At 45.6% G+C, this 14,957-nt stretch overlaps 1 protein-coding gene across 1 annotated transcript in view; it reads left to right on the top strand.

Moving 5' to 3' along the window:
* LOC144499508 (FERM, ARHGEF and pleckstrin domain-containing protein 1-like) overlaps positions 1-14,957 on the top strand; it is a 308,252-nt gene that overhangs the window by 32,184 nt on the left and 261,111 nt on the right. The window contains exon 2 of the mRNA XM_078221540.1: positions 910-1,113. Coding sequence (XP_078077666.1) covers positions 931-1,113 — 183 coding nt within the window. The 5' untranslated portion in view covers positions 910-930. The remainder of the gene's footprint in view (positions 1-909; positions 1,114-14,957) is intronic.

Here is a 14,957-nt window from a genome sequence, read left to right as displayed (position 1 = left end):
TTCACCGGATCATTTGTACATAGTCTCACTGTGATTATGTATCTCTTACCGTCGTCACAGTTTTTCATGAAAGAATTACTCCTTTACTGTGTTGATGCTCCTGTATTGCGATAATCCCCCGATTACCCACCCTCCTGTCACCCATATGTTGGTTTTCTGCAAAGAGACTAAACTACAAGTTGACCTGATGTGAGGGAAGCCTGGAAATATACGACCGAAAGGTGTCCTGATCGAGGTCTTTAAAATAAATGAAGGGGTTTTAGAAGTTGGACCTGGAGAAAATGTCTCCACGTTTTGGGCAAGACCAGAACCAGGGCCAGTCAATATGATAGTCACTAATAAATCCAAAGATGTGCAGGTTCGGTGAATTGGTCATGGTAAGTTGTCGCTTAGTGTCCAATGATGTGTTGGTTAGGTGGATTAGCCATGGTAATTATGCAGAGATAGGGTGGGTCTGGGTAAGATGCTCTTTCGAGCCTCGATGGGCCAAATGGGCCAACTGTAGGAATTGTAAAATTCTATGGTACAATCAGGGAATGCAGGAGAAACCTGAGACTGTGGAACTCACTCCCACAGGGAGTGGATGAGGTGATTAGTAAAGATGCAGTTAAGGGGAAGCTGGATAAACACATGAGGGAGAAAGGAATAGAAGGATGGGTCGATAGGAGGAGATAGAGGGATAGAGGAGGCTCGTTTGCTGCATAAACACCAGCCTCTGCCAGATGGGCCGAAAGGCCTGACGCACAAACCTATTTGAAAACATACTTGAATATAAAGTGTTGCTGATTATATCCATCTTGTATGTGGACGGTCTCCCCCCCCCCGCATTGTGCCAACTCTCGGCCACAACAACTGTCAATAGGAAACTGCACTGTATTAAATTTTACTTCAATTATTCCATGTTTCTAGCCGGCAGCTGTTACTGCAAACATGGCGGATGTGGAACTGACGCAACATTCACCTCAGACTCCTGGAGCCAGACTGGGATCCCAGGAGAACTCTGGAATTAGCACCCTGGAGCCTGGTCAAAAACCACCTCACTCGCCCTCTGGCAAACTTGTCCCCATCAAGGTCCTTCTGTTGGATGACACCCAGGAGGTGTACGAGGTTCCGGTAAGATTCCCTTCTTTTTAAATAAACCTAACAGATTCTGATGCATTGAAGTTCTCTTACCTCCCCTCTCCCCCCCCCCCCCTCCCCCACACTCCTTTACCAAAGAGAGACTGACTGCTGCTTCTTGCTGTACGTACTTCACTTTGCAGTAATTGGTAATGTTTATGGAAAGGCTTGATCCTGCAGTTTATCACCGGTGACCTTCGAATTGATCATTTATTTCCAGGTCTGGGTGAATTGAACAGACTCCAGACTCTCTACTTCCTGCTCATTAGCCGAGTGCTTCTGTTGTTAACGATGATGTGTCATCGAAAACGTGTTGCTAAACTTTTGACAGGTTGGAAGACGAGAAAATGAATTGTTGCCCCGCTGCTTTTATCGTTATTTTCCCATTTATGTTGACTGCAGGAAGTAAAGAATCAGGTTATAACTGGCTGCGTTTTAGAGTATTGGCGACAGGGAGTGAGATCGCTCTCCTGTGTTTGTCCTGCTTTCTGAATTATGGTGCTTTCTACGTGTTCATAGAATCCTACAGTGCAGAAGGAGACCATTTGGCCCATCGAATCTTCACTGACCACTATCCCACCCAGGCCCTAGCTGCATAACCGAATGCATTTACCCTGGCTAGTCCCCCTGACACTAAGGGGCAATTTAGCATGGCCAATCCACCCAACCCGCACATCTTCGGACTGAGGGAAGAAACCAGAGCACCCGGAGGAAATCCACGCAGACACGGGGAGTACATGCGAACTCCACACAGACAGTGACCCAAGCTGGGAATTGAACCCAGGTCCCTGGCGCTGTGAGGCAATGGTGTTAAGCACTGTGCCAGCATGCCGCACCTTATCCTTCTGAAAACAAGTTTCATTTTTGGGATAAAATCAAAATACTGCAGATGCTGGAATCTGAAACAAAAACAGAAAATGCTGGAAAATCTCAGCCGGTCTGACAGCATCTGTGGGAAGAGAATAGAGCCAACGTTTCGAGTCTACGTGATCCTTCGTTCATTCTTGGGATGTGAATGTTGCTGGCACGGCTCGTATTTATGACGTATCCTTGGTTGCCCTTGAGAAGGTAGTGGTGAACTGGCTTCTTGAACAGCTGCAGTGGCACGGTGGCACAGTGTTTGGCACTGCTGCCTGGGACCTGGGTTCAATTCTGGCCTCGGGTCACTGTCTGTGTGGAGTTTGCACATTCTCCCCGTGTCTACGTGGGTTTCCTCCGGGTGCTCCGGTTTCCTCCCACAATCCAAAGATATGCAGGTTAGGTGGATTGGCCAGGCTAAATTGCCCCTTGGTGACAGGGGAATTAGCAGGGCAAATATGTGTCATTATGGGAATAGGGCCTGGGTGAGATTGTGGTCGGTACAGACTCAATGGGCCGAATGGCCTTCTGCAGGAAGGACAGGAATCGCTGATCAAACAATGGCGATTTTTAAACAGGAAAAGAGGGAACTGATGAGGCAGATAGGAAATGTTTCTATCGCTGGGAGGTGGAGAACCAGGGAACTGAAATGGAGTCAGCCATTTCAGAATGAAATTAGGAGATAAATGTACGTGTAGAGAGAGGGGTGGAAGTTTGGAGCACTCTTCTGAAGACGGATTGATGTTCCATTCATCATTTCGATCTGAGACTGATAGGTTCTCGTTATCCAAGTGTACAAAGGATATGGGACAAAGCTCGGTCTATGGAGTTGGGTCACAGCTCAGCCCTGATCCTATTGAATGAAGGAACCGCTCGGAGGCCTGATTGGCCTCTTGTTCCCATGTGTATCTATGAAGCATTTTGCAACAATAAAGCCCCTGTGTTATGCAGAAAGGATCCGTGCGAATGGCTGGAGGGATGAAGAACTTCAGTTGTGCAGATAGATTGGAGAGGTTGGGGCTGTTTTCATTGGAGAAAAGTTGAGAAGAGATTTGATCACGGTGTTCCAAACCATGAGGGATCTGGATAGGATAGATGGGGAGAAACTGTTCCCATTGGTGGAAGGATTGACAATGAGAGGGCACAAATTTAAGGCAATTGTCAAAAGAAGCGATGGAGACATGTGGAGAAACTTTACTATGCAGCGAGCGGTTAGGGTCGGGAAGGCGCTGCCTGAGAGCGGGTTCAGTTGAAGCTTTCAAAAGGAAATTGGATTGTTACAATCGTAGAATCCTACAGTGCAGAAGGAGGCCGCTCGGCCTATCGAGTCTGCACCGATCCCAATCCCACCCAGCCCCTATCCTTGCAACCCCATACATTTACCCTAGCTAGTCCCCTGACACTAAGGGGCTATTTAGCATGGCCAATCCGCCTCACCTGCACATCTTTGCGGGTTCTCTAAGAAGGAAGAATGTGCAGTATATATTATGGGGAAAAGGTGGGAGAGTACTATGAGGTGAATTGCTCTGAGCCAATGGAGACAGGATGGGCTGAATGGCCACAGTTTATGCTGTTACAATTCTGCGATTCGGTGATGTGAATGTAACTTGAAGTTGCCAGTATATAGAGCCGTAGAGGTTTACAGCATGGAAACAGGCCCTTCGGCCCAACTTGTTCATGCGGCCCTTTTTTTTAAACCCCTAAACTAATCCCAATTGCCCGCATTTGGCTCTTTTCCCTGTATACCCATCTTACCCATGTAACTGTCTAAATGCTTTTTAAAAGACAAAATTGTACCCGCCTCTACTACTACCTCTGGCAGTGCGTTTGAGCCAGTGCAGTATTCGTCACAAGCGAGAAGCGCTCTGCGGTGATAGGTGTACAAACATCAAGTATGACCCGACTGAAACTGCTTCTGCCGGCTGCAGCCATACTCTGAAAGGACCACGTCTCCAGTTGGGCGGCTGGAGGTATACAGTTCGAGTGGAAAGCTACAAAAATCACCCAGGCTCATCGATCGGTTGACTGATTTTTCTGGTGTCTAAGATTGTAATTGTGGAGTTGCGGTTAATTTTCCAAGTACACAAAATACCTTCAACGCATCTGGGTTTGGGAAGAAGGAGTCAGCAGATTGAGAGTTTTAGCTATCGGGAGGGCGGCACAGTGGCACAGTGGCTAGCACTGCTGCCTCACAGCGCCAGGGATCCGGGTTCAATTCCGGTCTTGGGTCATTGTTTGCGTGGAGTTTGCACATTCTCCCCGTGTCTATGTGGGTTTCCTCCAGGTGCTCCAGTTTCCTCCCACAGTCTGAAAGACGTGCTGGTTAGGGTGCATTGACCTGAACAGGCGCCGGACTGTGGCGACTAGGGGAATTTCACAATAACTTCATTGCAGTGTTAATGTAAGCCTTACTTGTGACTAGTAAATAAACGTTTAAAAAGTATAGGTTAGGAAGGGAAGGATTGAGTTGGTAATTAATCATAGAATCATATCGTAGAATCCCGACAGTGCAGCAGAGGCCATTTGGCCCATTGAGTCTGCACCGACATTCTGATAGAGCATCTTACCCAGGCCCTGTCCCCCATCCTATCCCCGTAACCCCACATGTTACCCACGGCTAATAACCTACCCACCTTTACACACTAAGAAATAACTTAGCATGGCCAATTCACCTAACCTGCACGTCTTTCGGACTGTGGGAGGAAACCAGAACACCCAGAGGAAACCCACGCAGACACGGGGAGAACTGCAAACTCCACACAGACAGTGACACAAACTGGGAATCGAATCCAGGTCCCTGGCGCTGTGAGGCAGCAGTGCTAACCGTTGTGCCACCGTATTATATGTATCGTATCTTAAAAAGGGACAAAAATTTTTTACCAGGCCTGGTCTCACATCACCATGACCCCAGAATATAGAGTAAAGTATTTATTTCAAATCTTAGCTATTAATGTAAGCATTGGATACAGAGTGTCTGTCATTACTTCTGTTTAATGGATACAAAATTCATTCTGTAGCCCTTGCAGTTGTTACGACACAGAGGTTAATCCCCTTTACCCCGCATCGTAATCTGGTAAAACTATTTGGGAAGGTGTTATCTGTTCTTAATTAATGTTTAGATCCACTGATATAAAGGCCTGACACTTACTTTAAATGAATAATTAACAAGGTATTTTGTTTAAGTAACCAGGAACTTTAACTAAACAAGTAACATATTAAATAAGGTATGGTTCGACTGCAATGCTGTTCAAATAATACAAGGAACAAACATTACCAAAACAGTAATAACAGAATTTTAGTCACTCTCATAGAAATTTCACAACCAGGCTTGATGGAATTTGGAAGCTTTTGGAGTTCTTTGGTAGCTGTCCGCTGTCTGTAAGGTCTTTCTGACTCAGTATCCCTCTGTTAGAGAGCTGGATAATTCTCTGAAGAGCTATTTAAACTGGCAGGGATGGCGAGCTGCTCTAGAAATGAATGCTGGCTTTTAGACTGGCTGCCCCTGGCCTCTGGAGATGTTCTCCCAGAAAAGGCTGTTGCTTTGGCCTTTCTACCTGCGATGACCTCATAATTTTCTGACCCCAGGATTGGTTTGATGCTGCCAACACTATCAAATTCAAATCTGATAGGCTCTTAATAGTTTGATGGTTCTTTTTAAACTGATGGGCTGGCAGAATGTCAAAGCCTGCTACCAAAGCAACCCTGATGCTTGGTCCCTTTTGAAACAAATGTTGCAACCTGGAGTCTCTGTGTACTCTGCATTTTAGCGCAGAACTCAAAAACAGCTTTTCAAGGGACCTCGCACTGTTCTCTTTCCCTCTGGCATTTTTTAACAATTCTTTTATATGTTTACAAACTCCACTTCCCAACACAGTGGTTAGTAAATAGACTGCTGAGAATGATTTGCTGTTTGACAACAGATTCCTGGCCTGTGTGCATGTCTCTGATTTAAAATCCTCTTCCTGGTTTTTCAAGTTCCTCCGTGGCCTCACACCTCCCCATCTCCATGATCTCCTCCAGCCCCCATAACCTTTTGAGACCTCTATGTTCCTCCAAATGGGGTGGCACGGTGGCACAGTGGTTAGCACTGCTGCCTCACAGCGCCAGGGAGCTGGGTTCGATTCCCAGCTTGGGTCACTGTCTGTGTGGAGTCTGCATGTTCTCCCCGTGTCTGCGTGGGTTTCCTCCGGGTGCTCCGGTTTCCTCCCACAGTCCGAAAGGCGTGCTGGTTAGTGCATTGGCCGTGCTAAATTCTGCCTCAGTGTGCCCGAACAGGGGCCGGAGTGTGGAGACTAGAAGATTTTCACAGTAACTTCATTGCAGTGTTAATGTAAGCTGACTTGTGACACTAATAAATAAATAAATAAAATTGGGCCTCTGAGAATCTCTGATTTATAATCGCTCCTCTGTTAGCGGCTGTGCCTTTAGCTTCTTAGGCCCTAAAGCTCTGGAACCCCTAAACTACTCCAGGTGCCCCTCCCACCCACTCCTTTGGAATCCTCTTTAAATCAGCTCCAGTGCAAGCCTTTAACTCCCTTTGTCAGGTTTTGTTTGTTAACGCCCTGGCGAAGCACCTTGGAATGCTTCCCTCCTTAAAGAAAAAGGTGCTGGATAAATGCCAGGTTATTGATGTGTGGGATCAGGTTTGAGATGACTGCGGCTTTCAGTGGGTTCTTTGCTGTACACACTGGAACATGTAGAGAGCTTTCTGTACTGTTGCAGCTTGTAGAAGTGTGTCAGCTTGAAAACGCATCACTGTTTCCAGTGTTTTGTGAGCCAGGTTGGAAGACAATCTTTTCACCTTACGGTGTGGAACTAATTGAAATCACAACTGTGCGAGGTCACTGCAATGTAGTGTTCAGCCTCTGGCTGGACGAAAGCTATTCATTCCTTCTGGAATGTGCCAGGGAGAGATGGGTGTTGATTAAAACCAGTTAGGTAGGGAGTGTGTCTGCTCTCTACATTCTACAACCTTCAAAAGACAGACGGCTGTTTGAAATTTTGTGGAGAAACAGGAAATGGGACACCCCAAAGGAGAGTTTGTTTTAATTGGGAATGGATAAATGAGGCAATGAGGAGATGCATTTATGGGGAGCTAGAGGCACTCTGTAAGACGGGGGATTATCAGTACAGGCCGTGTTTGGATAGGATTGAGCGTTTAATGCCTGCACTACTGTGAATCATGTTTCTCCAAACTCCTTCCAATTGTTACTTGATCTTACAATGTACAGAAATGTTTTCAGTTGGCATTTGTGTGTGTGTGATTGTGGCTCAGTGGTCAGCGCTCCTGCCTGTGAGTCAGAAGGTGATGGGTTCAAGACCCACTCCCGAAGACTGGATCCAGCTCCCAGTGCAGTGTTGAGGGAGTGCTGTATGGTTGGAGGTGCTGCCTTTCAGTCAAGATATTAAACCAGGACCCTGTTTACCCTTTCAGGTGGAGGGCAAAAGACCCAGCACGATCATTTGAAGAGGAAAAATGGGAGTTGTGTCCTGGCCAATATTTTTTTTATTCATTCGTGGGACAGGGGCGTCACTGGCTGGCCAGCATTTATTGCCCGTCCCTAGTTACCCTTGGAGAGCAGTTGAGAGTCAACCACATTGCTGTGGCTCTGGAGTCACACACAAGCCAGACCAGGTAAGGATGGCAGATTTCCTTCCCTAAACGACATGAGTGAACCAGATGGGTTTTTCCGACAATCAACAATGGTTTCATGGTCATCAGTCGATTCTTAATTCCAGATATTTTTCATTGAATTCAAATTCCACCAGCTGCCGTGGCGGGATTTGAACCAGGGTCCCCAGAACATTAACTGAGTTTCTGGATTAATAATCTGGCGATAATACCACTAGGCCATCGCCCTCCCTATTGGACATTGTGTTGCTGTTTGTGGCAACCTGTTGTTTGCTGTACACATTATAATGGTGTCTCAACTCCAGTCAAGCATTTAATTGGTTGTCCAATGCTTTGGATTGTCCTGAGGTTGTGAAGGCGCTACACAAATGAATTTGTTTTGTTTTTTAGTAAGAACATAGCATAAGAACTAGTAGACCATCTGGCCCCTCGAGCCTGCTCCGCCATTCAATAAGATCATGGCTGATCTTTTCGTGGACTCAGCTCCACTTACCCGCCCGCTCACCATAACCCTTAATTCCTTTACTGTTCAAAAATCTATCTAGCTTTGTCTTAAAAACATTCAATGAGGTAGCCTCAACTGCTTCAGTGGGCAGGGAATTCCACAGATTCACAACTCTTTGGGTGAAGATGTTCCTCCTCAACTCAGTCTTAAATCTGCTCCCCCTTATTTTGAGGCCATGCCCCCGAGTTCTAGTTTCACCCGCCAGTGGAAACAAGCTCCCTGCTTCTGGGGGGACTAGAAGATCCCACTGGCGTGAACAGCCAGAAGGTTTCGGCCCAGATCTACAGCTATGTGGTTGACTCTTAACTGCCCCCTGAGATGGCCTAAGCCACTCGGTTCCAGGGCAATTAGGAATGGGCAATAAAAACTGGCACCCTCATCCCATCGAAGATGGAGAGGCAATGGCCTAGTGGTATTATCGCTAGTCTATTAATCCAGAAACTCAACTAATGATCTGGGGACCTGGTTTCAAATCCCGCCACGGCAGGTGGTAAAATTTGAATTCAATTTTTTAAAAAAATCTGGAATTAAGAATCTACTGATGACCATGAAACCATTGTCGATTGTTGGAAAAACCCTTCTGGTTCACTAGTGTCCGTTAGGGAAGGAAATCTGCCATCGTTACCCAGTCTGGCCTACATGTGATTCCAGAGCCACAGCAATGCAGTTGGCTCAACTGCCCTCGGGCAACTAGGGATGGGCAATAAATGCTGGCCAGCCAGCGACGCCCATGTCCCACGAATGAATTTTTTAAAAATCAAAGAATAAGAAATTTCTTCCCACAGTCTAAAGATGTATTGGTTTGGTTGATTGGCCATGCTAAATAGTGTCAAGGGATTAGCAGGGTAAATATGTGGGGTTATGGGAATAGGGCCTGGGTGGGATTGTGGTCGGTGCAGACTCGATGGGTCAAATGGCCTCCTCCTGCACTGTAGGGATTCTATGATTCTATTCTATTCTAAAAACTGTTTCCGTACCATTGCCTCAGAGCTGCACCCCCATTCCCATGATTACATCCTTAACCCTTTACTTCCTTTCACAGAGTAACATTGTCAAGCATGTGTGCGTTGCAGAAATTCTAAAGCTTGACTTGAGAAGCTAAGTTTAGATTTGCAGTTCAGCAGCCCTGGGGGATGGAGTGCCTTTGAGACCAAAGCTGTTTGTTCTGAGGCTCCAGTTAATTTGAAGTCTGATATTAAAGTAAATACCGTTGAAGGAAATCCCACTTCCTGGCCAGCTGTCATTTCAATTTTAATTGTTGATTGCGGCTCCACCCTCATTTTGAGGTTAACTTTCCTTCTCTTGTCCAGCTGCTTCAGTTGTGATTCAGTTCATTCTCTCGGTCGTGCGCACACGCAGGAATTTTGTTTATACATGTTTATAAATGCTTTATTTCCATTCTTTTTGCTATTCAATATTCCTCCTTTCAACTAGGAAAGAAATAGGAGCGGGATTAGGCCATTCGGCCCATCGAGTCTGCTCCGCCATTCGATCATGGCTGATATGCTCCTCATCCCCATTTTCCTGCCTTCTCCCCATAACCCTTCAACCCATTACCAATTAAAAATCTGTCTGACTCCTCCTTAAATTTACTCATTGTCCCAGCACCCACCGCACTTTTGGGGTAGCGAATTCCACAGATTCACAACCCTTTGGGAGAAGTAGTTTCTCCTCCATTCTGTTTTAAATTTGCTACCCCTTATCCTAAGACTTATGACCTCTCATCCTAGAATGCCCCCAAGAGGAAGCATCCGCTCCACGTCTATCTTATCCATACCTTTTATCATCTTGTATACCTCAATTTGATCTTCCCGCGCTCTTCTAAATTCCAGAGAGCATGGCCCTAAACTGTTCAATCTCTCTTCATACGACAAACCTCATATCTCTGGAATCAATCTAGTGAACCTCCTCTGAACTGCCTCCAATGCCACTGCATATCTATCCATCTCGGAATTGAACATGTTCAGTGACTGAGCCTCCACAACCCTTAGGGGAAGAGAATTCCAAAGATTCATCAAATAAGGTGCAGATACTCCTCAACCCGAGAGCGAACAGGTAGAGCAATACCCTCAGACATGCTCACCTGATCTCCTTACATTAGCCTCCCTGCTCATCTGCCTCTTTACCGGGTTCTCCAGCTCTCCCTGCAGAGCAGTTATCTGCTGGATCATTGTGCTCAGTTTGTGGACCAACTATATTTCTCCCACTGTTAAGGTTTGGCTTTCTACATTGGAAATGGATTAGGTGAGTGAACCTTATTCCCGTGTGCCAGAACTGCGATGGTTAAAAATACAACAGAACATTATCCACTTGTACACGCTGAACACACAGAGAAATCGCGCACACTGTAATAATTAAAGGGTGCTAAATTGCTGGTTTGGTTTGTGGAATTCCTTAGATTGCCAAAACAGAGAATCTTTCATAAAGTTTAAGTACACAAGTTGGTGGGACGGAGATTCAGTATTGCTGAGATGAACTCAACAATCTCAGATAATTAGTCCAGTTTGTAATGAGGCCCATTTACATTTGCTAGAAGCAACATGCATTCATACACAGAGGCCCCGTTCTCCACAAACAAAAGAAATATCTTCAAGCTTGGCTCCTTTGTTGGATCACACGGGAACTTGGGGAAACTACGGTTCTCCGTCGCTTTGTCCATGGCACTGCCTCGACCAATCAGAGTCACCGTGTCAATCAATCAGCAATCTTTTCTCCTGTAGTATAAATTGTTGCGATTGTTTGAAATTTGGCATTCTTGTGTTTGTCCTAATGAGTGCAAGATGAAAAACTTCGACAACATGTGTCTCTTTTCGGCAACAAATGAATAGAAATGCATTTTTAGAAATTAAGACATGGGACGTTGTAGTAGACGATAAATATCTTGATGGCAATTTTTAGTTGGAAGTGTAATTAAAGTGGTTGGCATTTATTTTATTCTTTGTGTAGAATAAGAGGTGATCTCACTGAAATCTACAAATTGCACAAAGGAATAGACAGGATAGATGCAGGTAAGATGTTTCCCTTGGTTGGGGAGTCTGGAATCAGCAGGCACAATTTCAAAATAAGGGGGATGCCACTTAGGACCGAGATGAGGAGACATTTCTTTACACAGAGGGTGGTGAATCTTTGAAATGCTCTACCCCAGAGGGTTGTGTAAGCTCAGTCATTGTGTATGGAATCCCTACAGTGCAGAGAGAGGCCATCCAGTCCATCGAGTCTGCACTGACTCTCTGAAAGAGCATCCCATTCGGGTCCTCCCCTCTGCCCTATTTCCATAACACCACACATTTACTGTGGCTGATCCATCTAGCTTGCACATCTTTGGACACTAAGGGACAATTTAGCACGGCCAATCAACCTAACCCGCACATCTTTGGACTGTGGGAGAAAACCGGAGCACCCGGAGGAAACCCACGCAGACATGGGGAGAACGTGCAAACTCCACACAGACAGTCACCCAAGGCTGGAATTGAACCTGGGTCCTTGACACTGAGAGGCAGCAGTGCTAAACCACCCTGCCACCCAATGTGTATGTTTAAAGCAGAGATTGATAGATTTCTGATAAACAATAATGTAAATGATTATGGGGATCGTGGGTATAAAAGACATTGAAGTGTCCAATCAGCTATGATCACATTAAATGGCGCAGCAAGCTCAATGGGCTAAATGGCCTACTCATGTTCCTATTTGTGGGATGTGGGCATCATTGGCTAGGCCAGCATTTGTTGCCCATCCCTAATTGCCCATGAGGAGGTGATGGTGAGCCGCCTTCTGCTGCAGTCTCTATAGTGTTAGGGAGGGAGCTACAGGATTTTTGACCCAGTGACAGTGAAGGAACGGTGATATATTTCCAAAATCAGATGGTTGTGGCTTAGAGAGAAAATTGCTACACCGGTCCTTTCTAAATGGTAGCGGCCACGGATTTGGAAGGTGCTGTTGAAGGAGTCGACCTAAGGGAGTGAATGTTAAATGTGGTGCCAATCAAGCGGGTTGCTTTGTCTTGGACCCCGTCGAGCTTCTTGAGTGTTATTGGAACTGCACTCTCCCAAGCAAGTAAGGGCACTCTGTTACACTCCTGACTTGTGTCTTGGAGATGGTTTTTGGGAGTGGGAGCTGAGTTACTCACTGCATAATGCCTCTGATCTGCTCTAGTAGCCTGGTATTTATATGGTGTATTTATGCAGTTAAACGGGTGTTAAATGTATTGGGGATATTTTCAATATTTATACAGTGTTTCTGTACCCAAGAGTAGTTTAAGAAACTCTCAGACTCTGAATTGGTCCCATTCCCTTTTTGCATCCAATAGTTACGAGAGGGAGAAAGCAGCTATTGTTTTTTAACAGAAGTTAAAATTAGGGGGAGCAGTGGGAGACCTTGACAGGTCCTGAGCTTTAGAATATATCATGATGTAGAGATGCCGGCGTTGGACTGGGGTGGGCACAGTAAGAAGTCTCCAGCTTTCAGAGCGCTGCTCCTTCAGCTGAGGAAGGAACAGCACTCTGAAAGCTCGTGACTCCAAATAAACCTGTTGGACTTTAACCTGGTGTTGTGAGACTTCTTACTTAGAATATATTGTTAGTGCTGTGTATTCCCCTAGAACTACAAAGCTCTAACAATATTAGAATTTACAGCTCAGAAACAGACCTCAACTTCCTCTCATCCTATCAACTTTTTAAAAAATAATTTAATTTTTTTACTCCATCCTTGCTTGTTCCTAAAACCAAATTCAAACTCCAATTGAATTCAATCCAAGGCCCCCGTAAGAGAGACGGACAAGATTCAAGCTGACATGATGAGACTTGGGCTTGATCTGATGCTTGATGTCGCTGGTTGGGCCAGCATTTATTGCCCATCCCTAACTGTCCTCCATGTCAGAGTCAACCACATTGCTGTGGGTCCGGGACCAATTGTAGGCCAGACCGGGTAAGGACAGCAGATTTCCTTCCCTAAACATTAGTGAAGCAGATGTGAACCTTCTGTGAACCAAACAACCGACAATGGTTTCATGACCATCATTAGACTTTTAATTCCAGACTTTTATAGAATTCAAATTTCACCTTCTACCATGGTGGGATTTGAACCCAAGTCTCCAGATCTTGCCCTGGGTCTCTGGACTACTGGCCCAGCGACAGTACCACTACGCCACTGTCTCCACTAACCTTTATCTCTTATGTATATATCTAGCTCCCCTTAAATACATTAATGTTGTATTCACCTCAGCCACTCCCTTTGCTAGCCAGTTCCATATTCTCACACTTACACATTGTATCATGGGGTATTGCTAATTTGCATTAATTTGCCATTTCTGTTGGCTAATCAATATTCAAGGAAATGTGATCTGTCAACCGTGTTGGCAACTCATCCGATGGCACTGGTGGGTAGAGGACACACTTAGCATTACAGAGAAGTCATTGTACAGATCATAAAGCCTCATGGTCATGATTTAGAGGTCTCAGTTCAGGGAGAGAGACTGAAGGAGCAGGGGTTGTTCTCCTTGGAGCAGCAAAGGTTAAGAGGAGATTTAATAGAGGCGTTCAAAGTTAGGAGATGTTTTGACCGAGTAAATCGAGCAGAAAGTCAATAATTAGAGGGCACAGAATTAAACTAATTGGCAAAATAGCTAGAGGGAGCGATGAGGGAGCTGTTCCAATCTGCGAGGCGTTCCAATCCGGAATGCACTGCTTGGAAGGGTGGCAGAAGCAAATACAATAGTGACTTTCAAAATGGAAATGGGATAAATAGTGAAAGGAGAATGATTGGCAGGGATACTTGGGGAAAGAGCAGAGGGGATTGGCACTACTGTATAGCTCTTTCAAAGAACCATTCAGGCATGATGGGTTGAATGGCCTCTTTCTCCTGTGTTTCTATGATTCAGCCACAAACTGCGCTGAATAGCCTGTGGAACTGTATCAAAGGGCAGGTCACCGCTCACGTACGAAAGGAGGGGGGGAATGGAAGTTATTGATTTTGTGACAAGTATAGGAAGGTCGAAGGTCGGGGTCAAGAGGTCAGCGAAATGAGGAAAGAGTGGGACTCAAATTTCTTTCCTGGCCAATTTCTCCTTTCATAATGCCGAAGCGATGGCTCCTTCTGATACAGGTTCTACCTGCACCTTATCAAGAGGATCACTTCCTGTCTGATAGAGAGCTTTGGCCTATTTCTCTGTGCAAGGCCGGACGGTCAAACTTTTTTTTTTGTTCCCAGCCAATGCCCACATGTGATTGCTTTCCAGCCGAGGTCAAGTCAATAAGAGGGACGCCTGGTCCGGCACCCAGTCTTGCGTCACTGAACCACGTTAACGCAGCCTAGTTACCGTCCTGTACGACATTGCACTGCCTCCTGAACTTTTCGCTTGAATGCCAACTCCATTCGGCCTCTGGTACAGTTGCCTCTAAGTCGGAACGTTGAGGATTCCCCGAGCCAGGGCTTGGAAGCACATGCTCTTTGTTAGTGAGGTGTCATCCTCACATGAGCTGTGTCTCCAAAGCGCCAGCTGCTCGTTCAAGTGGATGCTAAAGGTCCTCACTCCCAAGGAACCTTTTGACAAAGACAGGCTCCACAGAAGGAATTCATGCATTTATATAGCTCCCTTCACATCCCAAAGTAATTTAGGGACAATGAGGTCCTGTAAGTGTAGTTACTGATGAAGGGAACTGGGGAGCAAGTTGCTCGCTTGCTAATGATTATAGCAGTAGTTCCCAACATTTTATTTGTCAGTTCAAGAAGACAACATGTTCAAGATTCACTACTCCTACAAAGTAAATCAAAGAAAAAAATCAAAGAAAAAAGCAGGGATGTACTTCTGAGGCTGTATAAGGCTCTGGTCAGACCCCATTTGGAGTA

Source organism: Mustelus asterias, chromosome 10 (genome assembly GCF_964213995.1).
Source record: "Mustelus asterias chromosome 10, sMusAst1.hap1.1, whole genome shotgun sequence".
In the NCBI taxonomy this organism is placed as follows: Eukaryota; Metazoa; Chordata; class Chondrichthyes; order Carcharhiniformes; family Triakidae; genus Mustelus; species Mustelus asterias.
The sequence above is the reverse complement of the archived record's forward strand: the minus strand, read 5'-3'. Positions and strand labels throughout refer to the sequence as shown.